Consider the following 26164-nt stretch of genomic DNA (forward strand, 5'->3'; position numbering starts at 1 on the left):
GCAGTGACACTGACTCTGTGTCCCCAACCCACAGAGGAGCCTTGTGCAGCCTGCAGACGTGTCTCGCCAGCTCACACTGCCCCATACAAGTGACCCAAGACAGCACCTCGGCAACTCACTTCTGGGAGGTAATGGCAAGTCCTGCTGCCCCCTCTCCCCAAGGCGGGTGGAGCCCCTTGGCTACCGGCAGGGGCAGACCTGGCTCTCCAGAGCACGGCAGGTTGAAGCTGGAGAACAGCATCTACAGGTGGCCTCACACAGGCAGATTTCCAGTTAGCAATGGGAACCGAAGAATCAGGCCCGTACACGGGGGTGGGGGGGGAGGGAGGGGTGAGAAGGAAGCAAGTGAATCCCCCTTCCCCTTCCCCCGTCCGCAAAGTAAGCATGCTCCAGCCAGCTGAGGGAAGGCGGAGCAGCGCTGTCCAAGGCCCCCCCTCCCACCTCCCTCTATGCTGCAGCTGGCCGGGAGGAGGAAGGCTACTCCACCTTGAGTGGTTCTCTGAAAAATGTGTTAACTATTTATATAAACCAGCTGTTCCATCGTCCATCGATCAGTGACACTGAGGCTATAGCTAGACTGCACCCCTCTGTTGGCAGAGGGATGCAAATAAAGCATTTTGAAAGTGCAAATGAAGTGGGGATTTAAATATCCTGTGCTTCATTTGCATGATCATGCTCTGGTGCTGTTTCGAACAAGCGCCATTTCAAAACTGAAACTGAGGTTTAGCTGCAGTTTTGTGAACAGCGGGCGTTTTTTCCACAGATCCTGTACTCCTCAAAAAAAGAAGTGCTTTATTTGCATCCCTCTGCCAACAGAGGGGTGCAGTCTAGCCATAGCCTGACTATGTGTGTATCCCAACCCTCAGAAGAGCCTGCAAACGTGTCTCCCCAGCTCAGACTGGCCCATACAAGTGACCCAAGATAGCACCTCTGCAACTCGCTTCTGGGAGGTAACGGCAAGTCCTGCTGCCCCCTCTCCCCAAGGTGGGTGGAGCCCCTCGGCTACCGGCAGGGGCAGACCTGGCTCTCCAGAGCACGGCAGGGTTTAAGGTGGTCAGCAGCTTCTGCATGTGGCCTCACACAGAGGCAGATTTTCACTTAGTAATGGGAGCGATGAATCGGACCTATACACGGCGGTCTATGTGCATGAAGGGGGCAAGTGAATCCCCGCAATTCCCAAAGTAAGCATGCTCCAGCCATCCGGGGGAAGGCAGGAGCTGCACGCTACCCAAGTCACCCCTCCCCCCCCAACACACACACCTCCCATCCCCCATGCTCCGGCCAGCCATGGGAATGCTGGGTCTGATTTACTCAGGAGTGGAGGGAAATCTGCAATGAATTTCATCTGCAGTTTGTTTCCTAGTCACAGTTTCATGAGATCCCCTGTAACCCCTCGCTGTCTGCTTCAGATTCCCCACAGCCCCCTCTGCCCTATGAGCAATGGGTCGGTCTGGGCCCCCAGCCACTCCTCCCCTCCTGTGAGCAATGGGTCAGTCTGGGCTCCCTGCTCCCCCTCCCCTCCTGTGAGCAATGGATCAGTCTGGGCCCCCTGCTCCCCTTCCCCTCCTGTGAGCAATGGATCAGTCTGGGCTCCCTGCTCCCCCTCTCCTCCTGTGAGCGATGGGTCAGTCTGGGCTCCCTGCTCCCCCTCCCCTCCTGTGAGCAATGGGTCAGTCTGGGCTCCCTGCTCCCCCTCCCCTCCTGTGAGCAATGGGTCAGTCTGGGCTCCTTGCTCCCCCTCCCCTCCTGTGAGCAATGGGTCAGTCTGGGCTCCCTGCTCCCCCTCCCCTCCTGTGAGCAATGGGTCAGTCTGGGCTTCTTGCTGTTCCCTTCCCATGTGTTGCTGGGTGGGCTGGGCTCAGTGTGTGGGGCGACAGGCTGCCAGTTTGCAAAGGGAAGGTTTTTAAACTGGATCCCCTTGCAGACCAGCTCACACTGGTTTTAGCAAAGTGTTTAATTCTCCTCCACACTCTCCTCCTGCCCTGCAGACTGTAGTGAGGGGAGGGCTGGGAGATATTTTACCCCTCGTCATTCCAACGTTCATTAGTCCCAGCTCAGCCTAATTGCAGTTTGTCCCAGCCCTGCCCAGGGGCTCACTCCACGCTGACCACTGGGCCTTCCTTGGTCCATAGCACTGCCTGCTAAGGCACTGAGGGTATGTTTACACTAGCTGGTTAATTTGAGCTAGGTAGGCAAATCAGGGAACCAGAGTTGCAAATGAAAATATCCCGGGCTTTATTTACATGTTCCCGTCTGGTTGCTATTTTTAAATCCCCCTTAGTGTGAACGAACTGCCGGCGGCTACATGCGGCAATTTAAGTCCTTAGTTTGGATTAACTGTTACTCCTCAAGTAACAGTAACCATTCATTCTGTCAGCATGAGTCTGAGTCAAACCCTTTCTCTCATTCACAGTCTCCCAGGCCAAGTCCTTGAATGCACTCCCTTCAAGGCAACACACAGAAACTTGTTGGAGAACACTTTAACAGGTTGAGGACAACTTCCAGTCGAAAGCATTTTTGAAGATTAGTACTGAGAGGAATTCTATAGCGTGTTCTTACATTTCATGTTCATAATGAAAACTTACCACCCTTGAGGTGTGTTACATACAATTCTCTGTGGGAATTGTGCCTGGTGACACTTTTGACACATGTTGAAGGCTCAAACAGCAACTCATCAGGGTATCTCTGGTGACTTCCTGCTCTTTGGAGTTGACAACAACCTGGTATGTAAGATGCTGGGAGTGTTCACAGCCAGGCCTGATGCTCTCACAGGCCCACAGTGTGTGGGCAGAGAACAACGGGCAGCGCCCAGCTGTGCCCCGACTAACTCCGCACCCCCAGCCAGCACTCACCATGACTCCTTTGTTGGGTGTCCTCTGGAAACTCTCCAGCACTTGTCTCTGGTCAGTCATGTACAGCTGGTACCCGCCGGGCTCCATGTAAACCCCCTCGCTAAGCTTCGAATCCATGTTGGCTGAGAGCTGGGAAAACAGGGCCCAGCAGGTCTCCTGGGACGCGGTTTGGTTCCTGCCCAGCACAGCGCGGTAATGTTCATTTATCGCCGTCTGGGGAGTGACAGGGAGAGAGCGGTGAGTGGGGGGGGGCTGCATTTCTGCTCTGCCCAGCGTGCTAGTGCCCGTGTGGTCAGGAGACGTCCCCCCCTCGGCAGTGGAAACCCAAGGCCCAGCATCTGACATGGGGCCGGGGCACTGTCTGAGGTGGAGCTGGCCTGGGTGATTTATTGATGTATTGTGTCAAGTTCCTTGCTCAGGCCCCTTGCCCTGGAACACCTTCTTTGTCCACAAATCAGCTGGAGACCCTGTCCCATGCCTTTACTGTCAGTTTCCCACCACCATTTATTTACACAGTCTGGGTATGTCTACACTACCCCGCTAGTTCGAACTAGGGGGTTAATGTAGGCATACCGCACCTGCAAATGAAGCCCAGGATTTGAACAAGGTGTACCGGAAGCCTAGTCCAAAATAGGAAGCCTAGTCCGAACTACCTAGTTCGAGCCCCGTGTAGCCGCGCTGCACGGGATTCGAACCAGCGGGATTTTAAAAATGGCGGCTCCCCGCTTATGCAAATGAAGCCCGGGAAATTCAAATCCCGGGCTTCATTTGCAAGTGCGGTATGCCTACATTACCCTCCTAGTGCGAACTAGGAGGATAGTGTAGACATACCCTCTGGGATTACAGCAAATTCAGCCAGCCTCTCTATCTGGCTGGGGAGTGCATTGGCTCTTCCTCCTTGTGCTGCTGGTTGTCTTATCTAGCCCTCTGGCTAGTGAGGCTCAGAGCTGCTTCCATTAGCCCTTCAAACCTCAGCTTGCTCAGCAACCTGCAATTGGCCTGTCTAGCCATGTGATGGTGGCAGATCTCTGGCTTAGCGAGCTGTCTGTCACAGTATTCAGTTAATATGTGGAAGAAGAAATGGACACTTCCCTGGAACCTGTCCCTCCTGCCGAACCCTCGCTGTGATTGTCAGTGGGAATTCGGTGCCAACCGGCTGAAGCATGTTTGAAAATGCCATTGAGACATGATCTGCTGCAGGGGCACCCAACCCTCTGAACACTCAGGCCCTTTGTTGCTTGGTGTGACTCCGCCAGTCATACTTGTGCACTGGTGCACACAGCCTGAGACCCTTGTGGAGATACATATCCCCACCTTTTACTTCCTGGCCTTTATAGTCAGCCCATCCCCCTGAAGCCGCCCAGCAATTTGCTGACCTGGGACACGTGGGCCTCCCAGCTTTGGCTAAACACACAAATATCATCAATATAAGCCAGGCCCAAACTCTCCATTCCCCGCAGCCGCTGGTCCCCAGGCGTGGGAAGGTGGCAGGTACCTCCTTGAGGCCAAAGGGCAGGAACTCCTAGAGCCCCACCAGGGTGACAAATGCCAATTTCACCCTAACACCAGGATCCAGTGGCACCTGTCAATAGCCCTTCGTGAGGTCCATGATGCTAAGGTAGAGAGCTCCCCGCCAGCTTGGCTAGGAGCTCATCAGGCCTAGGCACGGGGGAGGCATCGGACACGGGGATGGTGTTGAGCTTCCAGTAGTCCACACAGAATTGGATGGACCCGTTCTTCTTGGAGGCCAGCACCACCGGAGAGGCCCAGAAGCTGGGGGACGGTTGGATCACCCCTAGTGCCAATGTGTCCTGGACCTCTCCTTCTAGGCCTGGGACCATCTTCCCTGTGGCTCTGAATGGGGAGCAGTGCACAGAAGGGTGGTTGCCTGTGGACAGCCAGGCTGGTGAGACGCGGGTGACAGACAGTCAGTCGGAAATGGGAGCAACGGCTCCAAACCCACGGGAGTTGTTGTGGGAACATGAACGTGCAGATTTTTCACCCACCTGCCCAGGCAGTGCACAGGGAGATGCTTGGAGAGTTGGTTGTGAGTTGTTCGTTCCTCAGGTAAGAGGTAGTCACCTGCTGACAGCCTCCCACCAGCCCGTGTGTGGGAACGGGGATGCACTGGACAGCGCCCGTGTGACAGACACCTGACGGCAGTGTTCTCACTCTGAGAGAACCCACAGGGGCAGCCCATCCTGGGGCTTTAAGGAGGCCATGTTTGTTGCTTTCCCGGCCATGGGCAAATGCAGCCGGATCAGCAGGAGCAAGGCTGGGCTGAACGTCAGCCCCAGGGTCTAGGCTGGTGGCTTTAGTATCAGCCAGTTCAAGTGCCACCCAAGCACCTGCTCTCAGAGCCAAGGGCCCATGTCTCCAGCTTGCTCCCAGAGCCGGCATCCAATCCTCTGGGGTCTTGCCTGGGGCCAGGGCTGGGCCAAGCCCCCATGTCAATCCCGGGGCAGGTCCAAGGCAGGGGGACATGCAGGGCGCAGACACTTACCGCCAGCTGCTCCTGGAACTTCTGATCCTCATCCTTGAAGGACTGCTGCATGAACAGCTGCAGGGCTGCCCTCTCGCATGCCCCATGTGTCTCAGACAGCGCGGCCACCTCCGCCGGGAACGTGACCTGTTCCTCCATCTGGGCGACATAAAGAGCCAGCCCCTCCCTGACCGCAGCCTCGTTCTGCTTGGCGGCAATGGTGGTCACTGTATCATCCAGAGAGATCACCTTCCCACTCATGATGGTCTCCACGTAGCTCTGGGCTAAGAGGCCAAACACTGGGGGAGAGCAGGGGAGGGGCGTTAGGAGAATTCCCAGAGACTCCCCTGAAGGCCTGGCCCCAGCTCTGCACTGGCCCTGGGCCCTTCCCTGCCTGGCTGAGTAGCTCCCACAGACACATCACTGGGGGGCCGATGCCGCTGGCAGCTCCTGTTCCTCTGACGTCCAAGCCCCAGGAGTGAGCCTGGCCCCTCAGAGCCAGCCCTGTCCCTGCGCCCTGCCCTCTGGAGCTCACGGCCCGCCAGGCACATGACAGACAAGGAGCCTGCGAGGGAGGAGGGGGGATGGAGCTGAACGGGGGGGGGGGAAGGGAGCACAATGAAATGAGCATGAGGGGGAGGGAGGCCCTGGGCACACGGGCTGCAGGAAGCCGTTCCAGGCACAGGGGCACCGTGGGAAAGACTGACACCGAGAGTGGCTGCAATAGGAAGCCTGGGCTGAGCCCCAGGGGCGCAGGAGGAGATGTAGGATGAGAGAGAAATGGGGGGGGGGGGTGCTTCAAGGTACATTAGTGCTGCAGCCAAGGGGCCTGACACGGGGCAGAGAGAATGAAGTGGGGAAGGGTCGGAGACAGGAGAGGAAGCCGATCTGAGAAGCAGCATTTGGGGCAGCCCACAGCCCCAGGGGAGTAGGAGGGATACGTTCTATCAGCAGACATGGCGGGGGGGGCAGACCTTAGAGGGAGGGCGGAGACTTGTGGCCTGCTGGGAGATGGCCCGTGGGCCTGGCTGCAAGGGGAGGTGACAGCGGGAGAGGGGGGTTGTGGGATTCCAGTAAATCCCATGGGACCGGCAGGGCCCGAGAGGCGATGCAGCCCAGGATCCCGCGCTGAGGGCAGGACACGTCAGCCCAGAGCATCCCTGGGAGGCGTCTGTCCAGCCTGTTCTGAAACCTCCAGTTATGGGGACAGCGCAGCCCCCTCCGAAGCCTGTTCCTGAGCAGGCCTCTCCTCAGGGTTGGCAGCGTTTCCTAGACCTAGCCCATGTGACCCTGGCTGCAGAGGATGCCCATTCATTCCTGTCCTGACCTCAGGACAATCAATCACCCACCCCCCTTGTTAACACAGACCTCTTTGTCTTTGATGGCTGCTCTTGGGTCCTTTAAGAACATAAGAATGCCCAGACTGGGTCAGACCAAAGGTCCATCTAGCCCAGTAACCTGTCTTATGACAGTGGCCAGAATCAGATGCCCCACAGGGAGGGAACACAACACGTAATCCTCGTGTGATCCGTCCCCTGTCACCCATTCCCAGACAAACAGAGGCTTGGGACAACATTCCTACCCAGCCTGGCAAATAGCCATTGATGGACCTAACCTCCATGAATTTATCTAGCTCTTTTTTGAACCCAGTTAAAGTCCTAGCCTTTACCACATCCTCTGGCAAGGACTTCCACAGGTTGACTGTGTGTTGTGTGAAGAAAAACTTCCTTTTGTTTGTTTTAAACCTCTTGGCTGTGTCTAGATTGGCCACTTTTTCTGGAAAATCAGCCACTTTTCTGGAAAAACTTGCCAGCTGTCTACACTGGCCGCTTGAATTTCCACAAAAGCACTGACGATCTCATGTAAGATTGTCAGTGTTTTTGCGGAAATACTATGCTGCTCCCATTCAGGCAAAAGTCCTTTTGCGCAAAACTTTTACGTAAAAGGGCCAGTGTAGACAGCTCAGCTTTGTTTTCCGCAAAAAAACCCCGATCGCGAAAATGGAGATTGGGGCTTTTTTGCGGAAAAGCGCGTCTAGATTGACACAGATGCTTTTCCCCAAAAAGTGCTTTTGCAGAAAAGCATCTGTGCCAATTTAGACGCTCTTTTCCAAAAATGCTTTTAATGGAAAAGTTTTCTGTTAAAAGCATTTCCGGAAAATCATGCCAGTCTAGACGTAGCCCTTGCGTATTCATTTCATTTGGTGACCCCCAGTTCTTTTATTGTGGGAATAAGTAAATAACTTTTCCTTTTTCACTTTTTCCACACCAGTCATGATTTTATAGACTTCTATCATATCCCTCGCCTTTGTGTCGTCTTTTAGAAGCTGAAAAGTCTCAGTCTTTTTAATCTCTCTTCATATGGGACTGGTTCCAAACCCCTCATTATCCTAGTTGCCCTTCTCTGAACCTTTTTTAATACAGGCAGTCCCCGGGTTACGTACAAGATAGGGACTGTAGGTTTGTTCTTAAGTTGAATTTGTATGTAAGTCGGAACTGGTACATATTGTAGGGGAAACTCTAGCCAAACATTTTTTTTAGTTTTGGATAGCATAGGGAAAGGTTAACTCCCCTCTAATGTTTGTTTTGCTGTCTGTTCCCCTGTTCAGAAGATTTCACATCTATTTCTGTCCCTGTGACAAACTCAGGACTAAAGGAGTAACTCATCAAATACCAAACAGCTCTGCACCATGCTTTGAGCTAATAGCTTTATTTCCACACACCACCCAGGGTTCTAGGAGGAGGGTCCTTTTTTTGCTAACACAATGAGGCCAGCACTTTGTTTGTTTTGGTGGAGTCTTTGTTTGCCCAGGGAGCCCAGCATGTATAGGGGGAGGAGGGGCGGAGAGGCTGCTTTTGTCTGCTGTTCGGCAGCCTGTTGCTCAGGGGAGGGGGCAGCCTGTTGCTGGCAGGGGGCAGGGGGGAGGCATGCAGGATGCGAGGCCGCGGGGGGGGGGCAGCGGGCGTGGGGAGGCACTTTTCCTCTGCCCGGCAGCTCTGCGGGATCCCTGTCCCTGTGGCCAGCTGCTGCAGGCAGAGGCCAGTTGGAGCCGGCTGAAGAGGAGGAGGAGGTGGATTCTAGGACCCAGGTGAGCGAGCCCCGGGGACGCTGCTGCGCTCCGGGAGCCCGGCATGTATAGAGGGGAGGAGGGGCAGAGAGGCTGCTTTTGTCTGTTCGGCAGCCTGTTGCTCAGGGGAGGGGGCAGCCTGTTGCTGGCAGGGGGGTGGGGGGCGTGGGGAGGCACTTTTCCTCTGCCCGGCAGCTCTGCGGGACCCCAGTCGGAGCCGGCCCGAGGAGGAGGAGGATCCTAGGACCCAGGTGAGCGAGCCCCGGGAATGCTGCTGCGCATGTGCGGGAGTTGCCTCACCCCGTTCGTATCTAGGGATCCGACGTAAGTCGGATCCACGTAAGTCGGGGACTGCCTGTACCACTATATCTATTTTGAGATGAGGCCACCACATCTGTATGCAGTATTTAAGATGTGGGTGTACTATGGTTTTATATCAATGCAATGTCTTCTTCTCTATCCCTTTTTTAATGATTCCTAACATTCTATTTGCTTTTTTTGACTGCCGCTGCACACTGAGTATATTTTTTCAGAGAACTATCCACAACAACTCCAAGATCTCTTTCTTGAGTATTGTAGCCAAATTAATCCCCTTCATATTGTATATATAGTTGGGATTATTTTTTCCAATGGGCATTACTTTACATTGATCAACATTAAATTTCATTTGCCATTTTGTTGCCCAATCACTTGGTTTGGTGAGATCTTTCTGAAGCTCTTCCCACTCCGCTTTGGTCTTAAGTCTCTTGAGGAGTTTGGTATTATCTGGAAATTTTGCCACCTCACTGTTTACCCCTTTCTCCATACCATTTATAAATAAATTGAATGTGACTGGTCCCAGGACAGACCCTTGGGGGACCCTCTAGTTGCCTCTCCCCACTTGGAAAACTGACCACTTATTCATACCCTTTCTTTCTTTTAACCAGTTATCAGTACATGAAAGGACCTGCAATTTCCCATTTGAGTTCTTTCAGAACTCTTGGGTGAATGCCATCCGGTCCCAGTGATTTGTTACTGTTCAGTTTCTCAGTTTCTTCCAAAACCTCCTCTAATGACACCTCAATCTGAGATAATTCCTCACATTTGTCACTTTAAAAGAATGGCTCAGGTTTGGGAATCTCCCCAATATCCTCAGCTGTGAAGACCAAAGCAAAAAAATACTTTAGCTTCTCTACAATGACTTTATTGCCTTTGAGTGCTCCTTTAGCATCTCCATCGTCCAGGGGCCCCATTGGTTGTTTAGCAAGCTTCCTGCTTCTGATGTACTTAAAAAACATTTTGCTACTTTTTGAGTTTTTGGCTAACTGTTCTTCAAACTCCTTTTTGGCTTTTCTTATTACATTTTTACACTTACTTTTCCTCATTAGGATTTGACTTCCACTTTTAAAACGCCTTTTTATCTCTCATGGCTTCTTTTACTTGGTTGTTAAGCCACAGTGGCACTTTTTTCTTTTTCTTGCTGTGTTTTTTAATTGGGGGTATACATTTAAGTTGGGCCTTTATGATGGTGACTTTGAAAACTTTGCATGCAGCTTCCAGAGATTTTACTTTTGTCACCATACCTTTTAATTTCTGTTTAACAAATTTTTGTGTAGTTCCTTCTCATGGATCTCATAGAAGCATAGAATCATAGAGCTGGAAGAGACCTCAGAAGGACATTCAGTCCAGCTCCCGGCCCAAGGCAGGACCAATCCCAACTAAATCAACCCAGCCAGGGCTTTGTCAAGCCAAGACATAAAAACCTCCGGGGATGGAGATTCCACCACCTCCCTAGGTAACCCATTCCAGCGCTTCACCACCCTCCTAGTGAAATAGTTTTTCCTAATATCCAGCTTAGACCTCTCCCACTGCAACTTGAGACCATTGCTCTTTTTTCTGCTATCTGTCACTTCTGTGAACAGTCTTTTTCCGTCTTCTTTGGAACCTCCCTTTAGGAAGTTAAAGTCTGCTATCAAATCTCCTCTCACTCTTCTCTTCTGCAGATTAAGCAAATAAATTCCCTAAGCCTCTTCTCATATGTCATATGCTCCAGCCCCCTAATCATTTTGGTTGCCCTCCACTGGACCCTCTCCAATGCATCCATATCCTTCCTGTAGTGGGGGGCCCAGAACTGGACACAGTACTCCAGATGTGGCCTCATCAGAGCTCAATAAAGGGGAATAATCACATCTCTGGATCTACTGGCAATGCTCCTCTTAATGCAACCTAATATGCCATTAGCCTTCTTGGCTACAAGGGCACGCTGTTGACTCATATCCAGCTTCTCATCCACTGGAATTCCCAGGTCCTTTTCTGCAGATCTGCTACTTAGCCAGTCGGTCTTCAGCCTGTAACTATGCTTGGGATTCTTCCATCCCAAGTACAGGAGTCTGCACTTGTCCTTGCTGAACCTCATCAGATTTCTTGTGGCCAATCCTCCAATTTGTCTAGGTCACTCTGGACCCTATCCCTGCTCTCCAGTGTATCTACCTCTCCCCCCAGCTTAGTGTCATCCGTAAACTTGCTGAGGGTGCAATCCATCCTCTCCTCCAGGTCATTAATAAAGATGTTGAACAAAACCAGCCCTAGAACTGATCTATGGGGCACTCCGCTAGAAACCGACCACCAACCTGACATCGAGCCGTTGATCACTACTTGCTGGGCCCGACATTCTAGCCAAATTTATATCCATCTCACAGTCCATTTATCCAATCCACATTCCCTTAACTTGCTAGCAAGAACATTGTGGGAGACTGTATCAAGAGCTTTGCTAAAGTCAAGGTATATCACATACACTGACTTTCCCATATCCACAGTGCTGTCGTCATGTGCGGCCCCTCTTCCTGCAGTTACTTCTCTATCTGGAACCTGGTAAAGAATGTGTTATAGATGTTATAAATGTTATAGATGTTATCATAAGGGCATTCTGAAATAGAAGGGAGGAAGGGAGGGTAGTGAAGCACCCCCAGGGATGCTCATCTTGAAGAACGTCAGTTACAGAATGCTGAGTAACCTCCTTTTCTTCTTTGAGAGGTGTCCCTCGGGGTGCTCCACATCAGGTGACTTCAAAGCAATATTTTCTTATGGAGGTAGGGACTTTGGTTCAGGTAAGTATGACATTTGTAGTACAGATTTTGCTAGTTTGGCATGCTGGAGGGGTCCTGAAGCGAGTGCATAATGTTTTGCGAAAATGTTTTCTGATGGCTACGAGGCTGCTGCACATGTGTCATGCAGTGGAATTTCTCTCAGGTCAGTGATGGACGTGGCAACTGCTCTTGTGGAGTGTGCTTGAATCAGAATTGGCGAAGGTAAGTTGTTTAGCGAATAACAAGTAACGATTTATTCTGAGATCCAATGTGACAATCTCTGATGACATTTGTTTTCCCTTACTACGATCTGCGATGGAGATGAAAAGTTGAGAAGAGAATCTGAAAGATTTTGTTCTGGCGATATAGAAGGAGAGAGCCCTTCTGATGTCTAGAATGTGCATCTGAGCTTCAAATGCATTGGTGCAGGGCTTTGGAAAAAATACTGGTAAATATATTGTCTGATTCAAATGGAAAGGGGAGCGCACCTTGGGTAGGAAATTTGGGTGTGGCCTTCTGAGACGAGAGCCTTAAACTGTGCTTTTTTCTTATCAGGGATATCTTCAATAAAAGTATTGAATTTTGTGTAATTATTGAAGTCGTATTTACTGAGTAAAGCAGAGTAATTTGCCACCCTCATCTGAAGGGTGGTTGAGGCATAAACCTTCTTTCTGAAGGTGTCCAAACATTTATTGTCCTTTTCAGACTACTATGAGGGAATTGGGTGGAGAGTTTGAAAAGAGAAATTGGGAACCCTTGGGGGGAACATAGTATTTTCAATCAACTTTCCTGTATGTTTGTGGGATGGATGCAGGTGTTTGCCATAGTATTTTAGCAGGCTCCAAGATGGCTGGATTAATAGGGAGTGCAATTTTTGTTGCTGTGCTGGACTAGAGGATGTTAGTGAGTTCATGTTGAGAAACCTGAACTTCCTCCATAGATATATTCAAATCATTAGCAACTCTTTTAAATAAATCTTGGAAAGAGGAGAGATCATTGGAGGTCTGAGTGGTAGGTGGAAGCATTGCCTGCTCCATGCCTGAGGCTGCGTTTGAGTGTAATAGAGATACACTCAATAGAGTGTAATAGAGATACAGAAGCCAACATAGGAGAGCAATGGCTTTCACTGTTAGATCCCCTCAGAGAGGTGTGGAGTGACAGGGTTAAGGGAGAGCAGGGCTTCTCCATATGCTTGGTCTTACATGGTCTTTTTCTATATTGTTGAGGGGGTTGATTAAACATTTGCCACAGTGGGGGGCAAAGCGTAGTGGTGGCATCCAAAAATAAGGAGCCCAGGGAGCCATTTAAGCTCTGAGAAAATCTGGTTGTTGCTGATAAGCAGATAATATAGAGCCCTCAGTATGTGGCTGAGGTGAAAAACCAGCAAACACTCTTCCTCATCCCCTGAGAGGGGGGCGGGGGAGCCAGAGTAGTCAGAGAATGGGGATTGAGGATGTATGGGTATGGCTACACTACAGCACTAATTCGAACTAACTTAGTTCGAATTAGTTAATTCGAACTAAGCTAATTTGAACTAACGCGTCTAGAACTAAAAACTAGTTCGAATTAGCGTTTTGGACCCAGAACCGGGCTTAAGTGGACCCAGAACCGGGCTTAAGGATGGCCGGAAGCAGTGCCGGCAGGGCATCAGAGGAGGACTTAGAGCGTGGAGATGCTGTCTCAGGCTATCCGAGAGCTGCGCTTAAAGGGTACCGACCCCCACCCAGGACAGACAGTTCTCAGGGGTGCCCGCTTGAAAACCAGTCCTGGCTTGGATTGCCCTGAGTGCCCACACTGGGCACATCACAGCACTTGGCCATCAGCCCAGCTGCACTTGCCACAGGCTGCCATCTGGGGAGAGGGGGTAATTGGGGGGCTGCAGGAGAGCTTCCACCCCCAGAAGCCCGCAGAGCCAGACAAGTCCTCCCCATCGGGGGCTCATGCCCCATTCCTCCCTCACCTCCTTCCACTTACCCTTCCCTAGCCCCCCTTCCTGATGTACAAAATAAAGATAACGTGTCTTCCAAAATGGAATCTGTCTTTATTGAACAAAACTGGGGGAGACTGGGAAAAGGAGGTGGGAGAGATGCTAAAGAGACTGGGACTTTTCAGCTTAGAAAAGAGGAGATGGAGGGGGGACAGGATAGAGGTCTCTAAAAGCAGGAGTTGGGTGGAGAGGGTGCATATAGAAAAGTTCTTCATTAGTTCCCATAAAAAAGGACTAGAGGACACCAAAGGAAAGGAATGGGTAGCAGGCTTCAAACTAGTAACAGAAAGTTGTTCTTCACAAAGCAAAGAGTCAACCTGTGGAACTCCTTGGTGCAGGAGGCTGTGAAGGCTACAACTAGAACAGAGATTAAAGGGAAGTGAGATCAAGTGATGGAGGTAGGATCCATGGAGTGGTATTAGCCAGGGGGTAGGAGTGGTGTCCCTGCCCAAGGTTTGCGGAAGGCTGGAGAGGGATGGCATGACACAAATGGCTTGGTCATTGTCTTCGGTCCATCCCCTCCAGGGTCCCTAGGGTTGGCCGCTGTCAGCAGACAGGCTACTGGGCTAGATGGACCTTTGGTCTGACCCAGGACAGCCATTGTAAGCTTAGGGCTCAGGGTCGGGGGTCTCAGTGGACCCCCTTGATTCTCTTGCACACCTGCTCCTGGGTGGCCAGGCTGGCAGCTATCCTGCCCAAGCTGGCCACTTTCCTGTGCCTAGTGCGGAGATCGTGGACGAGGTCCATGATGTCCGCACTAGCCCAGGCGGGTGCCTTCCTCTTGCGGTCCCGGGCAAGCTTCCGGGAGCCGCCAGCCTGGTCCCAGGAAGAGGGGGAGGGCTGGGGGGCATAGGGTGGGTGGCTCGATCCGTGCCAGGTGCAGGGTCTGCTGGCTGGGTGCTGGCAGGCTTGCACCTGGCATGGGCACCATAGCCAGCCCGTGCCCCTTTAAGGGTTCCGGGGCCGGGAGGGGGGCATAGAGTTTCCCTGGTGTTGGCCAGAGTGGCCACCAGGGAAACCTGGGGAGGGCTAGCCTCCCACTAGTTCGAATTAAGGGGCAACACACCCCTTAATTCGAACTAGTAAATTCGAACTAGGCTTAATCCTCGTGGAATAAGGATTATCTAGTTCGAACTAAGTGCTCCGTTAGTTTGAATTAAATTCGAACTAGTGGAGCGCTAGTGGAGCACCTATGAAAGTTAGTTCGAACTAACTCTGTAGTGTAGACATACCCTCTGTTATCAGGCAGAATAGGCAAATGTAAAGTGGAGGAGATTGCCAGGTCTTTGTGGTCCCTGTAGCTACTGAGGGGAGTATGGGGCGTGGATAGCTCTGCTGACTGGAAACAAACTGACTGGTTGCTGAGGCAGCGCTCACCTGAGCTTTTGCCCCAGTAAGGGGAGGGTGGAGGCTGGCACCGAGCATCTAATCTGCTAGGAGATTCCTAGGTGCCCTGATTGGAGCGGGAAGAGCTCCTATGGCCAGTGGGAGGGCAGGCGCTGACCTGTCAGACAGTGCGGAGTGTGAGGCAGACACAGGAAGGCCTGTTGCCTCGATGAGGGCGACTTTTTTACATTTTTAGTGCCCTTTCCGTGCTCGCCTGAAGTACCTGGGCTGTCAAATGTGCTCAAGTGGTGATTGCCTGAGCGATCTGACTTTTTCCCCTCAGCGTGCCGCTTTATGGGCTGCTGATTCACAGACCTTGCCCCTGCCTTTGGTGGCTTGCCCCTTGCATTTGCCTTTTTGGTATATTGCTGTGACCGGAGCCTGGGTCAGAGGTGTGTTGTTTGCCCTTGTCGGTGAGGGGCATTTTGAGGTGCAGCTCTCTGTCCTTGCACGTTCGTGTTTTCAGCCTAGCGCAGTGCTGGCAGTCTTGCTGAGAATGCGACTGCCCCAGGCACTTCACACATTTATCATGGACCTCAGAGACAGGCATTGAGTCCTTGCAGAGCACACAGCATTTGTAGCTGGGTGAACTTAGTCAGAGATCGCAGACGTCTTTTTTTTTAACTAACTCTAACAAGTAAAAGAAGTAACTAGTAACAAGAACTGTGGAGATAAACTAATTCTAAACAACTGTTGAGGGAGAAAAAACTATGAGGAGAAGTTTTTTGTGAGAGCAGTGAAGAGTTCCATCTGAAGCCAGGGACGATAGAAAGGAACTGGAGGGGGAGGCGCACATGCGCGATGACACTGGGGGAGGCTCGTGCACGCCGTCAGATATACACTGCTGAGAAAAGTCCATCGAGAAGCGCTGGGATGCTCAACACCTGATGTGGAGCACCCTCAGGGACACCTCTTGAAGAAGAGCCAGTTGTTCACCCTACCTTTTCCATTCGAATCAGGGCCTTCCTTTATTGCTTGTTCCTCTTTGCATTTCTTCCCGGTATCTGACTTTCCCACTCACCCAGGGGTTTGGTCACCGCCCCCCAATGAACCAAGTTTAAAGCCCTCCTCACTAGGTTTGCAAGCCTTCCCATGAAGATGCTTTTTCCTCTCTTGGTTAGGTGGATCCCATCTCTTCCTAACAATCCTTGTGCCTGGAACAGAGTCCCATGGTTGAAGAAACCAAAGCCCTCACTTGGACACCACCTGTGCAACCACGCATTTACTTCTTCAATTTGACCATCCCTACCTGGACCTTTCCCTTCAACAGGGAGGATAGACAAGAACACCACTAGTGCTTTGAATTCTTTGATCCTTCTTCCCAGCGTTACATAATCCACAGTAGCCTGCTCAAGGATCTGGCCCACCAAACCACTGGATCTGTCCCATGGGCTGCCCAATTCAGCCTGTGAGCCACCCCACCAGAACCCTGGCACTTAGCAGACAGCCAATTCAGAGCAGACCCCATGCTGTTCAAAGTGTCTGGCTGCTCTATGTGCCCCTCTGCTCCAGGCGCTGGGGAGAGAGGGAGGCTTCAAGCACTGCTCCCCATCCCCAGCAAATTCCCTCAGTTTGGAAACCGACTAACGGGTGCTTGGACACCAGCCAATGGAGCTGAGAGGTGGCACAAGGGACTGAAAGGATCATTCTACCCTCGCGTCAGTCCCTGGAGCCTGAGGACCTGCTCTCCCGGCCTTATCCTGGGGAGGGGGCCCCGGCTGCACAGACATTCCCCTGGTTTGCTAGTTCCCGCTCATGACTCACTTTGCCCGGTGACGGGGTGGCCTCCTTTCAGCATCTTCACCCTCGACTCCTGGAGAACGTACTGGCAGAATCTGCGGCTCTGCTCCAGGAACTCAGGCTGCAGGGCGCTGTCAGGGAGCGACTCCAGCTGCTTCATTTCCTTGTCGCTGGCTGGCCGGACAAACACAAAGCACTTGCGCGTGGGGAAGTATTCGCGGATGCACTGGCGTGGGGTGTTGTAATTCGACACCTCCTTGCCCTGGCCTGCATAGAGAGGGAAGGGAGAAGCCAGCAATTGGGGGGGGGGGGGAAAGAGAGAGCGAGCGAGCAATGAATTCAAACAGTCTAGAACAGGACGGTTTTATCTCCCAGAAGAACATCCATCCACCCGTCCTGGCTGCTGGCTTGTTGCCCCTCAAAGGCAGATCCCTGCCAATTCTGGTTTACCCCAAACCTAGCTCCTTCTGTTCCTGCCTTCCCAACTAAACACTTAGAAAGCAGGAATCAGAGGATGAGACTGTCAAACCAGGATAAGATAACGTGGCAGGTGACATGCCTGTAGGGTAGAGGTGGGCAATAATTTTTGGCGGGGGGGGGGCCACTCCAAGATTTTGGTATGTAGTCAAGGGCCGCACTTTTCTGTGGAGGGGGTACAGGGTCTAGGGTGGAGATTGGGTGCAGAAGAGTGCATGGGGTAAGGGACTGGGATGCAGGAGAGGGAGTGGGGTCTCAGAGGGTGTTTGGATGGAGGAGGGGGTTGTGACCTGGGTCAGGGATTGGGGTGTAGGGTCAGGGAGGGGGTGTGGGTACAGGAGAGGATTTTGGCCTGGAGGGACCAGGGGGAGGGAATTGGGATGCAGGAGTGGTCGAGGTGCCAGAAGCAAGCACTGGCTGGGAGGAGTTTATCTAAGTGTCTCCTGCCTGGCAGCCCCAGCCCTCTTGAAAATACAGGCTGCTCCCTCTATGTGCCTCTCAGCTCCGGCTGCCCCAGCCACTCGGGCCAATCTCTCAGCTCCGATTATCTGGCTGTTTCCAACCAATAAGAGTTGAGAAATTGGCTGAGGTCAGTTCTTATTGGCTGGTTGTTTCTGACCAATAGGAGATGAGGATTGGGCTGGGGGCAGGGAGATCACATGAAGTCTCCCCCTCCCTGCAGAGCAGAGAAACACAGGGTCTGTGTAAAACGGGGCAGCTGTGTGTGCCTGAAGGTCCCAGGGGATCTGGTGGCTTGGTGGGCCGGATCCAGTTCCCAGGCGATATTTTGCCCCACCCTGCCGTAAGGGCCAAGTGCCTAGTGGTCAGCCCATCCCACCACCCAGACAGCCCCCGTAAGGGTTTTGGAAGGCCCAGTAAAGACACCCAGGGACGTAAGGAGGAAGAGGGTTAGCAAGGAAGTGTCCCAGGACTGAGCTGTGGGGAGGAGAAAGACAGGAACTGACTCTGTAAGCCAGGACCGGACGCCAGTTGGTCTCCCTTTCCCCCAACCAATCGTGGGTGAGCTGGGAGAAAGAGGCCTGGGTAAAAGATCTCACCTCCCCCTCCCTTTCCCAGGCTCAGGTGGCCGGGACAGGGACAAACATGCATTTGGGCTCACAGTTATTATGGCTGGTGGGTTTTTAACCCATTTGTGGCCTGAATGTTTTTCTTCTGAACTCCATGGGCTGCCTGCGCTTTCTCTCTGGGTTGGTTTTTTTACCACCCTCCCACATCCTGGGCAGTGAGATTATGCTGAACTAGCCTCACCGCTGCTCTCTAACCAGGCCTCAGGCTGCTTCCCAACGCCGTTCCCTCCCCGCACACGCTGCTGGCTCATACCCTGGCCCCTTTCAGCTGCCTCCCCAGTTAGTCCACTTGCCGCATTTGTGCCTGAGATTTTGCCTTCACAAGGGCAGAACTTCGCTTTTGTGACCAAGACCAATACTTGGGTATAAAGCCGGCCCCAGTAGAGGGGCCCACCTCTACCCCACTCCTGCCCTTCACACACTGCATTGTTTCCACCAAGCCCCGCCCCTGCTCCCTTCTACCCCTTCTTCTACCTGTTCCGCCCTGCCCCCCATTGCACCGTCTGTCCCGAGCCACCTCCCCCGAGCGACGTGATCCAGGGGATTGCCCTGAGCCTGGCATGGGGCGGCAACAGGTGGTGGCCCTTCCCACTCCCTATGGCAGTGGAGCTGGAGCACCCCAGGAGCCTCTTCATCTCTGCCCTACTGATACTTCCTACCCCCCTGCTCTGCATGTCACTGGAGCTGGGGCCGGGGGAATGCTGAGTGCACTGGGCTGGGGGCAGGACAGCAGGGCTATGTCTACATTGGCAACCTTTTCCAGAATACTTGAAAGTATTCCTACTTGAAAGTAGGAATAAGGGATCTTCCGGAAAAGGGTTTATTTTCCGCAAGATCCCATCTAGACTGACGCTTTTCTCCGGCAGAACCCCGAGCTGGAAAAAAGCAACAGCCGTGTTCATGCAAATGCCACGGGGGATATTTAAATCCCCCGCGGATTTGCAATTCCAAAGTGTCTTATTAGCATCCCTTTTCCGGAAAAGGGTACCAATGTAGACACAGCCCAGGGGAAGGGGGGGCAGGCTGCTGGGTCGCTCTGCCTCCTGCTGCTGCGGTGAGTGCGAGGCGGGGTGTGCGTCCCTGGCTGCTGCCTCGTGCCAGACCCCTGGTAATCTCCAGGCCCACAGGCCCTACTTTCCAAAGAGCTCTGCGGTTGGCATTAATTGCATTACCTCCTGTAATATTATTAACCAAGTCCTGTACTAGCTGCTCCTCTGTCTTGCTTTAGTTGAGTGCCAGGCTGAGAGGCGCGTAACTACTGAGTCATCCCATATAAACCTTTGAAACTATTGGCACCATAGCAGTGAACGGTGAGAGGCGACAAGACACATGCAGACGGTTTGTGGCATTAACATAATTGTCTTTGACGCTTTCTTTAAGAATGGATCACAAGAAATGAAGCATAAAAGTCCAAACTAGCTACAGCAAAAATAAAAAGATAAAAATGAGCCTGATACCCAACTTAGCAAGACAACCTAAGATAAAAGTGTCGCGGCTCAATTCTCCCATGTCGCACTTTGACTGTAGAAATGGGGGCCGGCTAGCAGAATAAACTCTGTGTGAACCTGTCTATCTCCCACAGACAAAATTGTCCAGTCTCAGTTTCTCTGGGGTCTAAACAAGAAATTTGCTGCCACCACCCAATTGAAATGAAATACATATATAATATGTAGTCATATATATAGTAGCCCAGCGTCTGTGAGTCTGTAATGCCGAAATGCTGGCTGTTCCGTGCTGCATGGGGAGTGCGGGGCCCAAACGGCTGCTTGCGCTGCTTGCTCCCCTGCAGCGGCCCTGCTGAGAGGCACAGAAATCAGCCGCGTGCCATGGCAGGAGGCGAAGGGGGGCGGTGAGGTGACGCACCTGGCCAGGCCCCACCCCCTGGCCGTGTACGTCACCGCACCGCCCCCCTTCGCCTCCCACTGTGGTGCTTGGCTGACTTCTGCACTGCTCAGCAGAGCCGCCGCGGGGGAGCAAGTGGCCATTTGGGCTCCCCCAGCTGAGCGGTGCAGAAATCAGCCGAGCACTACAGCGGAAGGCGAAGGGGGGTGGGGCGGTGACATGCAGGATGACATCGGCTCCAGGCCCTGCCCCCGGCCATGAACATCACCGCCCCGCCCCCCTTTGCCTCCTGCCATGGTGCTCGGCTGACTTCTGCGCTGCTCAGTCAGGCCGCCGCGGGGGAGCAAGTGGACCAAGCTACCGTTTGGGCTCCGCGTCCCCCCATGCCGCACAGGGAGTGCGGAGCCCACAAGGCCATTTGGGCTCCGCAGTCCCTCAAGTGAGAGGCAGGAGGGGGAAAAGAGAAAGAGCGAGACGGAGAGAGAGGCAGGAGGCGGAGGAGAGCTGAGAGAGAGAGAGACGGAGCGAGAGACGGGAGGCTCAGGAGAGAAGACCGACGTGGAGGAGAGACCTGAAAATCCCGTCTTATGACAGGCTAATTAGCTAGTATATATAATAAACCCTTTTCCAGAGAAGCGTTCACTTGGGAAATTCCTTCCCTAAGGCAAAGCCTCCCTAAGGCTGGGCCTGGGATCTGCTGCTCAGCCAGAGCATTGGCCTGAGCCACGACTTCTCACTGCCTAGCTCTGCACTAGGGCTAGAACACCTAGGCCACTATTCTGCCATCTGCCACCCTTAGAACAGCCTTTCTCCATCCTCTTCGGAACCCCCTACCCTGCCCCTGAAGGAAGTTGCAGGCTGCTCTCAAATCCGCCCCCCCTCCCACTCTTCTCTTCTGCAGACTAAACAAAGCCAAATCCCTCAGCCTCTCCTCACAGGTCATGTGCTCCAGCCCCTGAAATATTTTGGCTGCCCCCTGCTGGACCCTCTCCAATGCGTCCACATCCTTTCTATAGTGGGAGGCCCAGAACTAGATGCAATACTCCAGATGAGGTCTTGACAGTGCCAAATAAAAGGGAATAATCACTTCTCTGGAACTGCTGGCAATGCTCCTCCTAATGCAACCTAATATGCCATTAGCCTTTCTGGATTCCAGGGTGCCCTGTTAGCTTGTATCGAGTTTCTCATCCACTGGAATCCCCAGGTCCTTTTCTGCTGAACTGCTACTTAGCCAGTCGATCCCCAGCCTGTAACAATGCTTGGGATTCTTCTCCCCCAAGGGCAGGACTCTGCACTTGTCCTTGTTGAACCTCATCAAATTTCTTTGGGCCCAATCCTCCAATTTGTCTACGTCACTCTGGACCCTATCTCAGCCCACCAACATATCTGCCTCTCCCCCTAGCTTAGTGTCATCCGCAAACTTGCTGAGGGTGCAATCCATCCTCTCCTCCAGGTATTTAATAAAGATGTTGAACAAAACCAGCTCTAGAACCGATCCTAGGGGCACTCCGCTAGAAACCGACCACCAACCTGACATCGAGCCGTTGATCACTACCCGCTGGGCCTGACATTCTAGCCAGCTTTCTATCCATCTCACAGTCCATTTATCCAATCCACATTCCCTTAACTTGCTGGCAAGAATATTGTTGGAGACCGTATCAAAAGCTTTGCTAAAGTCAAGGTAGATCACATCCACTGACTTCTTCATGTCCACAGAACCAGTTACCTCATTGTAGAAGGCAGCTAGGTTGGTCAGGCAGGACTTGTCCTTTGTGAATCCACGTTGACTATTCCTGATCACTTTTCCCTCTTCCAAGTGCTTCAGAATGGATGCCTTGAGGATCCCCTCCATGATTTTTCCTGGGACTGAAGTAAGACTGACTGAACTATAGTTCCCTGGATTGTCCATCTTCCCTTTTTAAAAGATGGGCACTATATTTGCCTTTTCCCAATCATCGAGGACCTCTCCTGATCTCCATGGCTGTGTCTACACTGGCCCCTTCTTCGGAATAGCCATGCTAATTTAGAACTTTGGAATAGGGAAATGCGCGGGGGATTTAAATATCCCCCGCGGGATTTAAATAAACATGGCTGCTGCTTTTTTTCCAGCTTGGGGAAAAGCCAGAAAAGAGCGTCCAGACTGGTGCGATCCTCCGGAATAAAGCCCTATTCCGGAGGATCTCTTATTCCTACTTTCACACAGATGCCAACGTCCACACCTGAGCCATCGCTCCGAGCCCGTCGCTCCGAGCCCCTTACACACCCCAGGGTGGTCCCTGCCTTGGCGTTTGTGAAAGGACCATGAGCCCTGAGCAGTTCCATCCCCTCTGCCCCTCCGCACTGGGACCTGATTCACTTCCCAGCAATCCTGTCCTGACCCTCGGCCGAGCACTTACCCTTCTTCAGTATCAGGGCTCTCTCCAAATACTCGTCCTCCGTCACCTGCCTCCCCTCCAGCTCCAGCTCCAGTGTGAAGTCCCGCAGGGTCCAGATGAAGCTCGGGAAGAAGCTGACGTACTCGGTATCAGCCGCAGTCTCCTCCTCTTCCCTCTTTCCCACATCACCCTTCACCTTGATGTGCTCCGAGAGCTCAGACACGTAGCTGGCCAGGCAGCTAAGGAATCCAGACAGGTGCCCTGGGATGCTGGTGACAGGGGCTGGGAGTAAAGCAGCCAGACCAGTCCCAGCCAGGCACTGAGTGTCGGCTGAACCCTGAGCGTGGGCCCCACCAGTCGCCCTGTGAGCTGTGCGCTTGTGCAGGCACTCAGGAGACATTCAAGAGCCGCCCAGCTGATTAGCAAAGCGCCCACAGTTAGGTTCTGCTGGTGGTGCACATCTGCACATGCCTCGGTGCGCATAAAAACTTATTCGACGCATGGATGGAAAAGATGAGGGAACATTGGTCCCCACCCCCACAAAACCAGGGCACGTCTGTCATTCCCAGTGCACCATTGACCAACCCTTCCCATGGCAGCCTGTGCACTAGAGGCAGCTGCAGCGCGCGCGTACACACACACACACACACACAGGCAGCTCTTCTCCCCCATCTGGGCCCTGTGCTCAGGTGTGCAAACCCCACACTGTGCCTAGGCCAGGCTGGGAAGGCAGGACATGGCCCAGCCCTAGAGGGCAGAGAGAGCTGGGGCAGGGGTCTCACAGGCGGCTGGAGTGACAGGTGGCTCCCTGGGGGAAGGAAAAGCCCCGTCACAGATGGTCTGGCTGGCCAGTGGGTGGGGAGACACGTTCGGCCCCAAGGGAAGGTTCAGCCCAGCCATGGCCCAGGGCTGAGATCCTGCCCCACGGACACTGATGGGATTTTTGTCATTGGCCTCACGTGGGTCTGGGCTTTCCCTGGACGTTTCTTCCCCTCTGGAGCTGAGCCCGGCCCTCCCCAGCTCAGACACGGACTCTCAGCTCACCGCCTGGTCTGCTGGCTCAGGCCACAGTCAAACCCTGCAGCTACATCCCACGTAACACTCCCAGGCAGCCCTGAGGTACAGCGCCAGCCCCTGCAGGACAACGCTCTCCAGCAAAGCTGGGCACTTGGACTGACAGGGCTTCCCCAGCAGGAAAGCCCCCTCTACAGGCTCTGGGCATGCAACCGGCTGCTGCATCTCTGCCCCACCCACCTCGGAGCCAGGGCTGCTTCACTGGACACGTCCCCAGTGGCCCCAGCCCAGAGCGGCCCAGCAGAAGGTGTGGGGCATGAGGAGAGTCTGCGCCCTGCAGCCCTGAGCTCGGCACGGGGCCGAATGGGAAGCCGTGAATCCAGGCGGCCACACAGCTCAGTGGGAATTTTGGTCCCAGGCGTCGCTGCCCTGTTCCTCCGCCACAGTCCATTCAGTGTCTGTGTGCGGGGAGGGGAGTGTGTTGCAACAACAGAGCAACACGCGGCCCCAGGGCTCCCTGCTCTCCAGCCCCGCTCAGCCATCACCCCGGGACCTGCTCACGACGGGGTCTCCAAGTCTAGACCCAGACAGACGTGGATTCAGGTAGGCCCACTGCTTAGTGAGGAGGGAGAAGCAGTAACAGGAAACTTGGAAATGGCAGAGATGCTCAATGACTTCTTTGTTTCGGTCTTCACCGAGAAGTCTGGAGGTTTGCCTAACGTAGTGAATACAAGCAGAGAGAGGGTAAGTTTAGAAGATAGGATACACAAAGAACAAGTTAAAAATCACTTAGGAAAGTTAGATGTCACAAGTCGCCAGGTCCTGATGAAATGCATCCCAGGATACTCAAGGAGCTGATAGAGGAGGTATCTGAGCCTTTAGCTATGATTTTTGAAAAATCATGGCAGACAGGGGAGATTCCAGAAGACTGGAAAAGGGCAAATATTGTACCCATCTATGAAAAGGGGAATAAGAACAACCCAGGAAACTACAGACCGGTCAGTTTAACGTCTGTCCCAGGGAAGATAATGGAGCAGGTAATTAAGGAAATCATATGCAAACACTTGGAAGGTAATAAAGTGATAGGGAATAGCCAGCATGGGTTTGTGAAGAACAAGACATGCCAAACTAATCTGATAGCTTTCTTTGATAGGATAACGAGCCTTGTGGATAAGGGAGAAGTGGTGGATGTCATATACCTAGACTTTAGTAAGGCATTTGATACGGTCTCGCATGATATTCTTATTGATAAACTAGGCAAATATAACTTAGATAGGGCCACGATAAGGTGGGTGCATAATTGGCTGGATAACCGTAGTCAGAGAGTTGTTGTTAACGGTTCTAAATCCTGCTGGAAAGGGATAACAAGTGGAGTTCCTCAAGGGTCTGTTTTGGGACCTGTACTGTTCAATATCTTCATCAATGATGTAGATATTGGGATAGAGAGTACGCTTATTAAGTTTGCAGATGATACCAAACTGGGTGGGGTTGCGACTTCTTTGGAGGATAGGGACATAATTCAAAATGACCTTAGCAAGTTAGAGAAATGGTCAGAGGTAAACAGGATGAGGTTTAATAAAGAGAAATGCAAAGTGCTCCACTTAGGAAGGAACAATCAGTTCCATACATACAAGATGGGAAGCGACTGTCTAGGAAGGAGCATGGCGGAAAGGGATCTAGGGGTCATAGTGGACCACAAGTTGAATATGAGTCAACAGTGTGATGCTGTTGCAAAAAAAGCAAATATGATTCTAGGTTGTATCAATAGGTGTGTTGTAAGCAAAACTCGTGAAGTCATTCTGCCGCTCTACTCTGCACTAGTTAGGCCTCAGCTGGAGTACTGTGTCCAGTTCTGGGCGCCACATTTCAAGAAAGATGTGGAGAAATTGGAAAGGGTACAGAGAAGAGCGACAAGAATGATTAAAGGTCTAGAGAACATGACCTATGAAGCCAGGCTTCATGAACTGGGCTTGTTTAGTTTGGAAAAAAGAAGATTAAGGGGGGACATGATAGCGGTTTTCAAATATCTAAAAGGGTGTCACAAGGAGGAAGGAGAAAATTTGTTCCTCTTGGTTTCTGAGGACAGGACAAGGAGTAATGGGCTTAAAGTGCAGCAGGGGAGGTTTAGATTGGACATTAGGAAAAAATTCCGAACTGTCAGGGTGGTCAAATATTGGAATAAATTGCCAAGGGAGGTGGTGGAATCTCCCTCTCTGGAGATATTTAAGAACAGGTTAGATAGACATCTGTCAGGGATGGTGTAGACGGAGCTTGGTCCTGCCTTGAGGGCGGGGGGCTGGACTCGATGACCTCTCGAGGTCCCTTGCAGTCCTGTGATTCTATGATTCTATGACATGTCACCAGATAGTGCCAGCCCCTTTCCCAGGAGGAGACAGGCCGGTTCCCTGGCCAGGAGCAGGCTGTGGGGATCCTTGCTGGGCTCCTACCCAGCTCCCGCCCATGGGACAGGACGTCCCCCCGTGACGAGCGTGCGCCAGGCTCTCCAGCCCACAATAGGGGCCCCTGCTCTCGTCCCCGCTCCCTGTCACAGCCGGCTGTGCGCTCCCTGCTGCCTTCACTCGCTGGGGCCTGCTGGCTGAAACAGCCTCCGTCAGCCTCCTGCCCCTCCCGGCACCCAGGCCAGGGCTGGGTCTCTGCCCCAACCCTCCATGGACGAGCTCAGGGCTTGTCATGGCAGCGGCAGGGCTGGCCCGGGCTCTGCTGTCACTGGAACGGCTCCACACGGCTCCTCCCAGCGGGGCCTGAGGGACTCTGGGGGCTCCGTGCAC

General features: G+C 52.8%; 1 protein-coding gene across 1 annotated transcript in view; it reads right to left on the reverse strand.

The window, feature by feature from the left end:
• The window catches only part of LOC149521872 (uncharacterized), a 465443-nt gene that overhangs the window by 30568 nt on the left and 408711 nt on the right, over positions 1–26164 (reverse strand). Inside the window, exons 5-8 of the mRNA XM_089772747.1 lie at positions 22383–22588; positions 16604–16846; positions 5356–5633; positions 2853–3065 (exon numbers count right to left, since the gene is read on the reverse strand). Of these exons, the coding sequence (XP_089628873.1) occupies positions 2853–3065; positions 5356–5633; positions 16604–16846; positions 22383–22588 (940 nt within the window). The remainder of the gene's footprint in view (positions 1–2852; positions 3066–5355; positions 5634–16603; positions 16847–22382; positions 22589–26164) is intronic.

The sequence above is a fragment of the Pelodiscus sinensis genome, chromosome 22 (genome assembly GCF_052426305.1).
Source record: "Pelodiscus sinensis isolate ZL-2025 chromosome 22, ASM5242630v1, whole genome shotgun sequence".
Taxonomy (NCBI): domain Eukaryota; kingdom Metazoa; phylum Chordata; order Testudines; family Trionychidae; genus Pelodiscus; species Pelodiscus sinensis.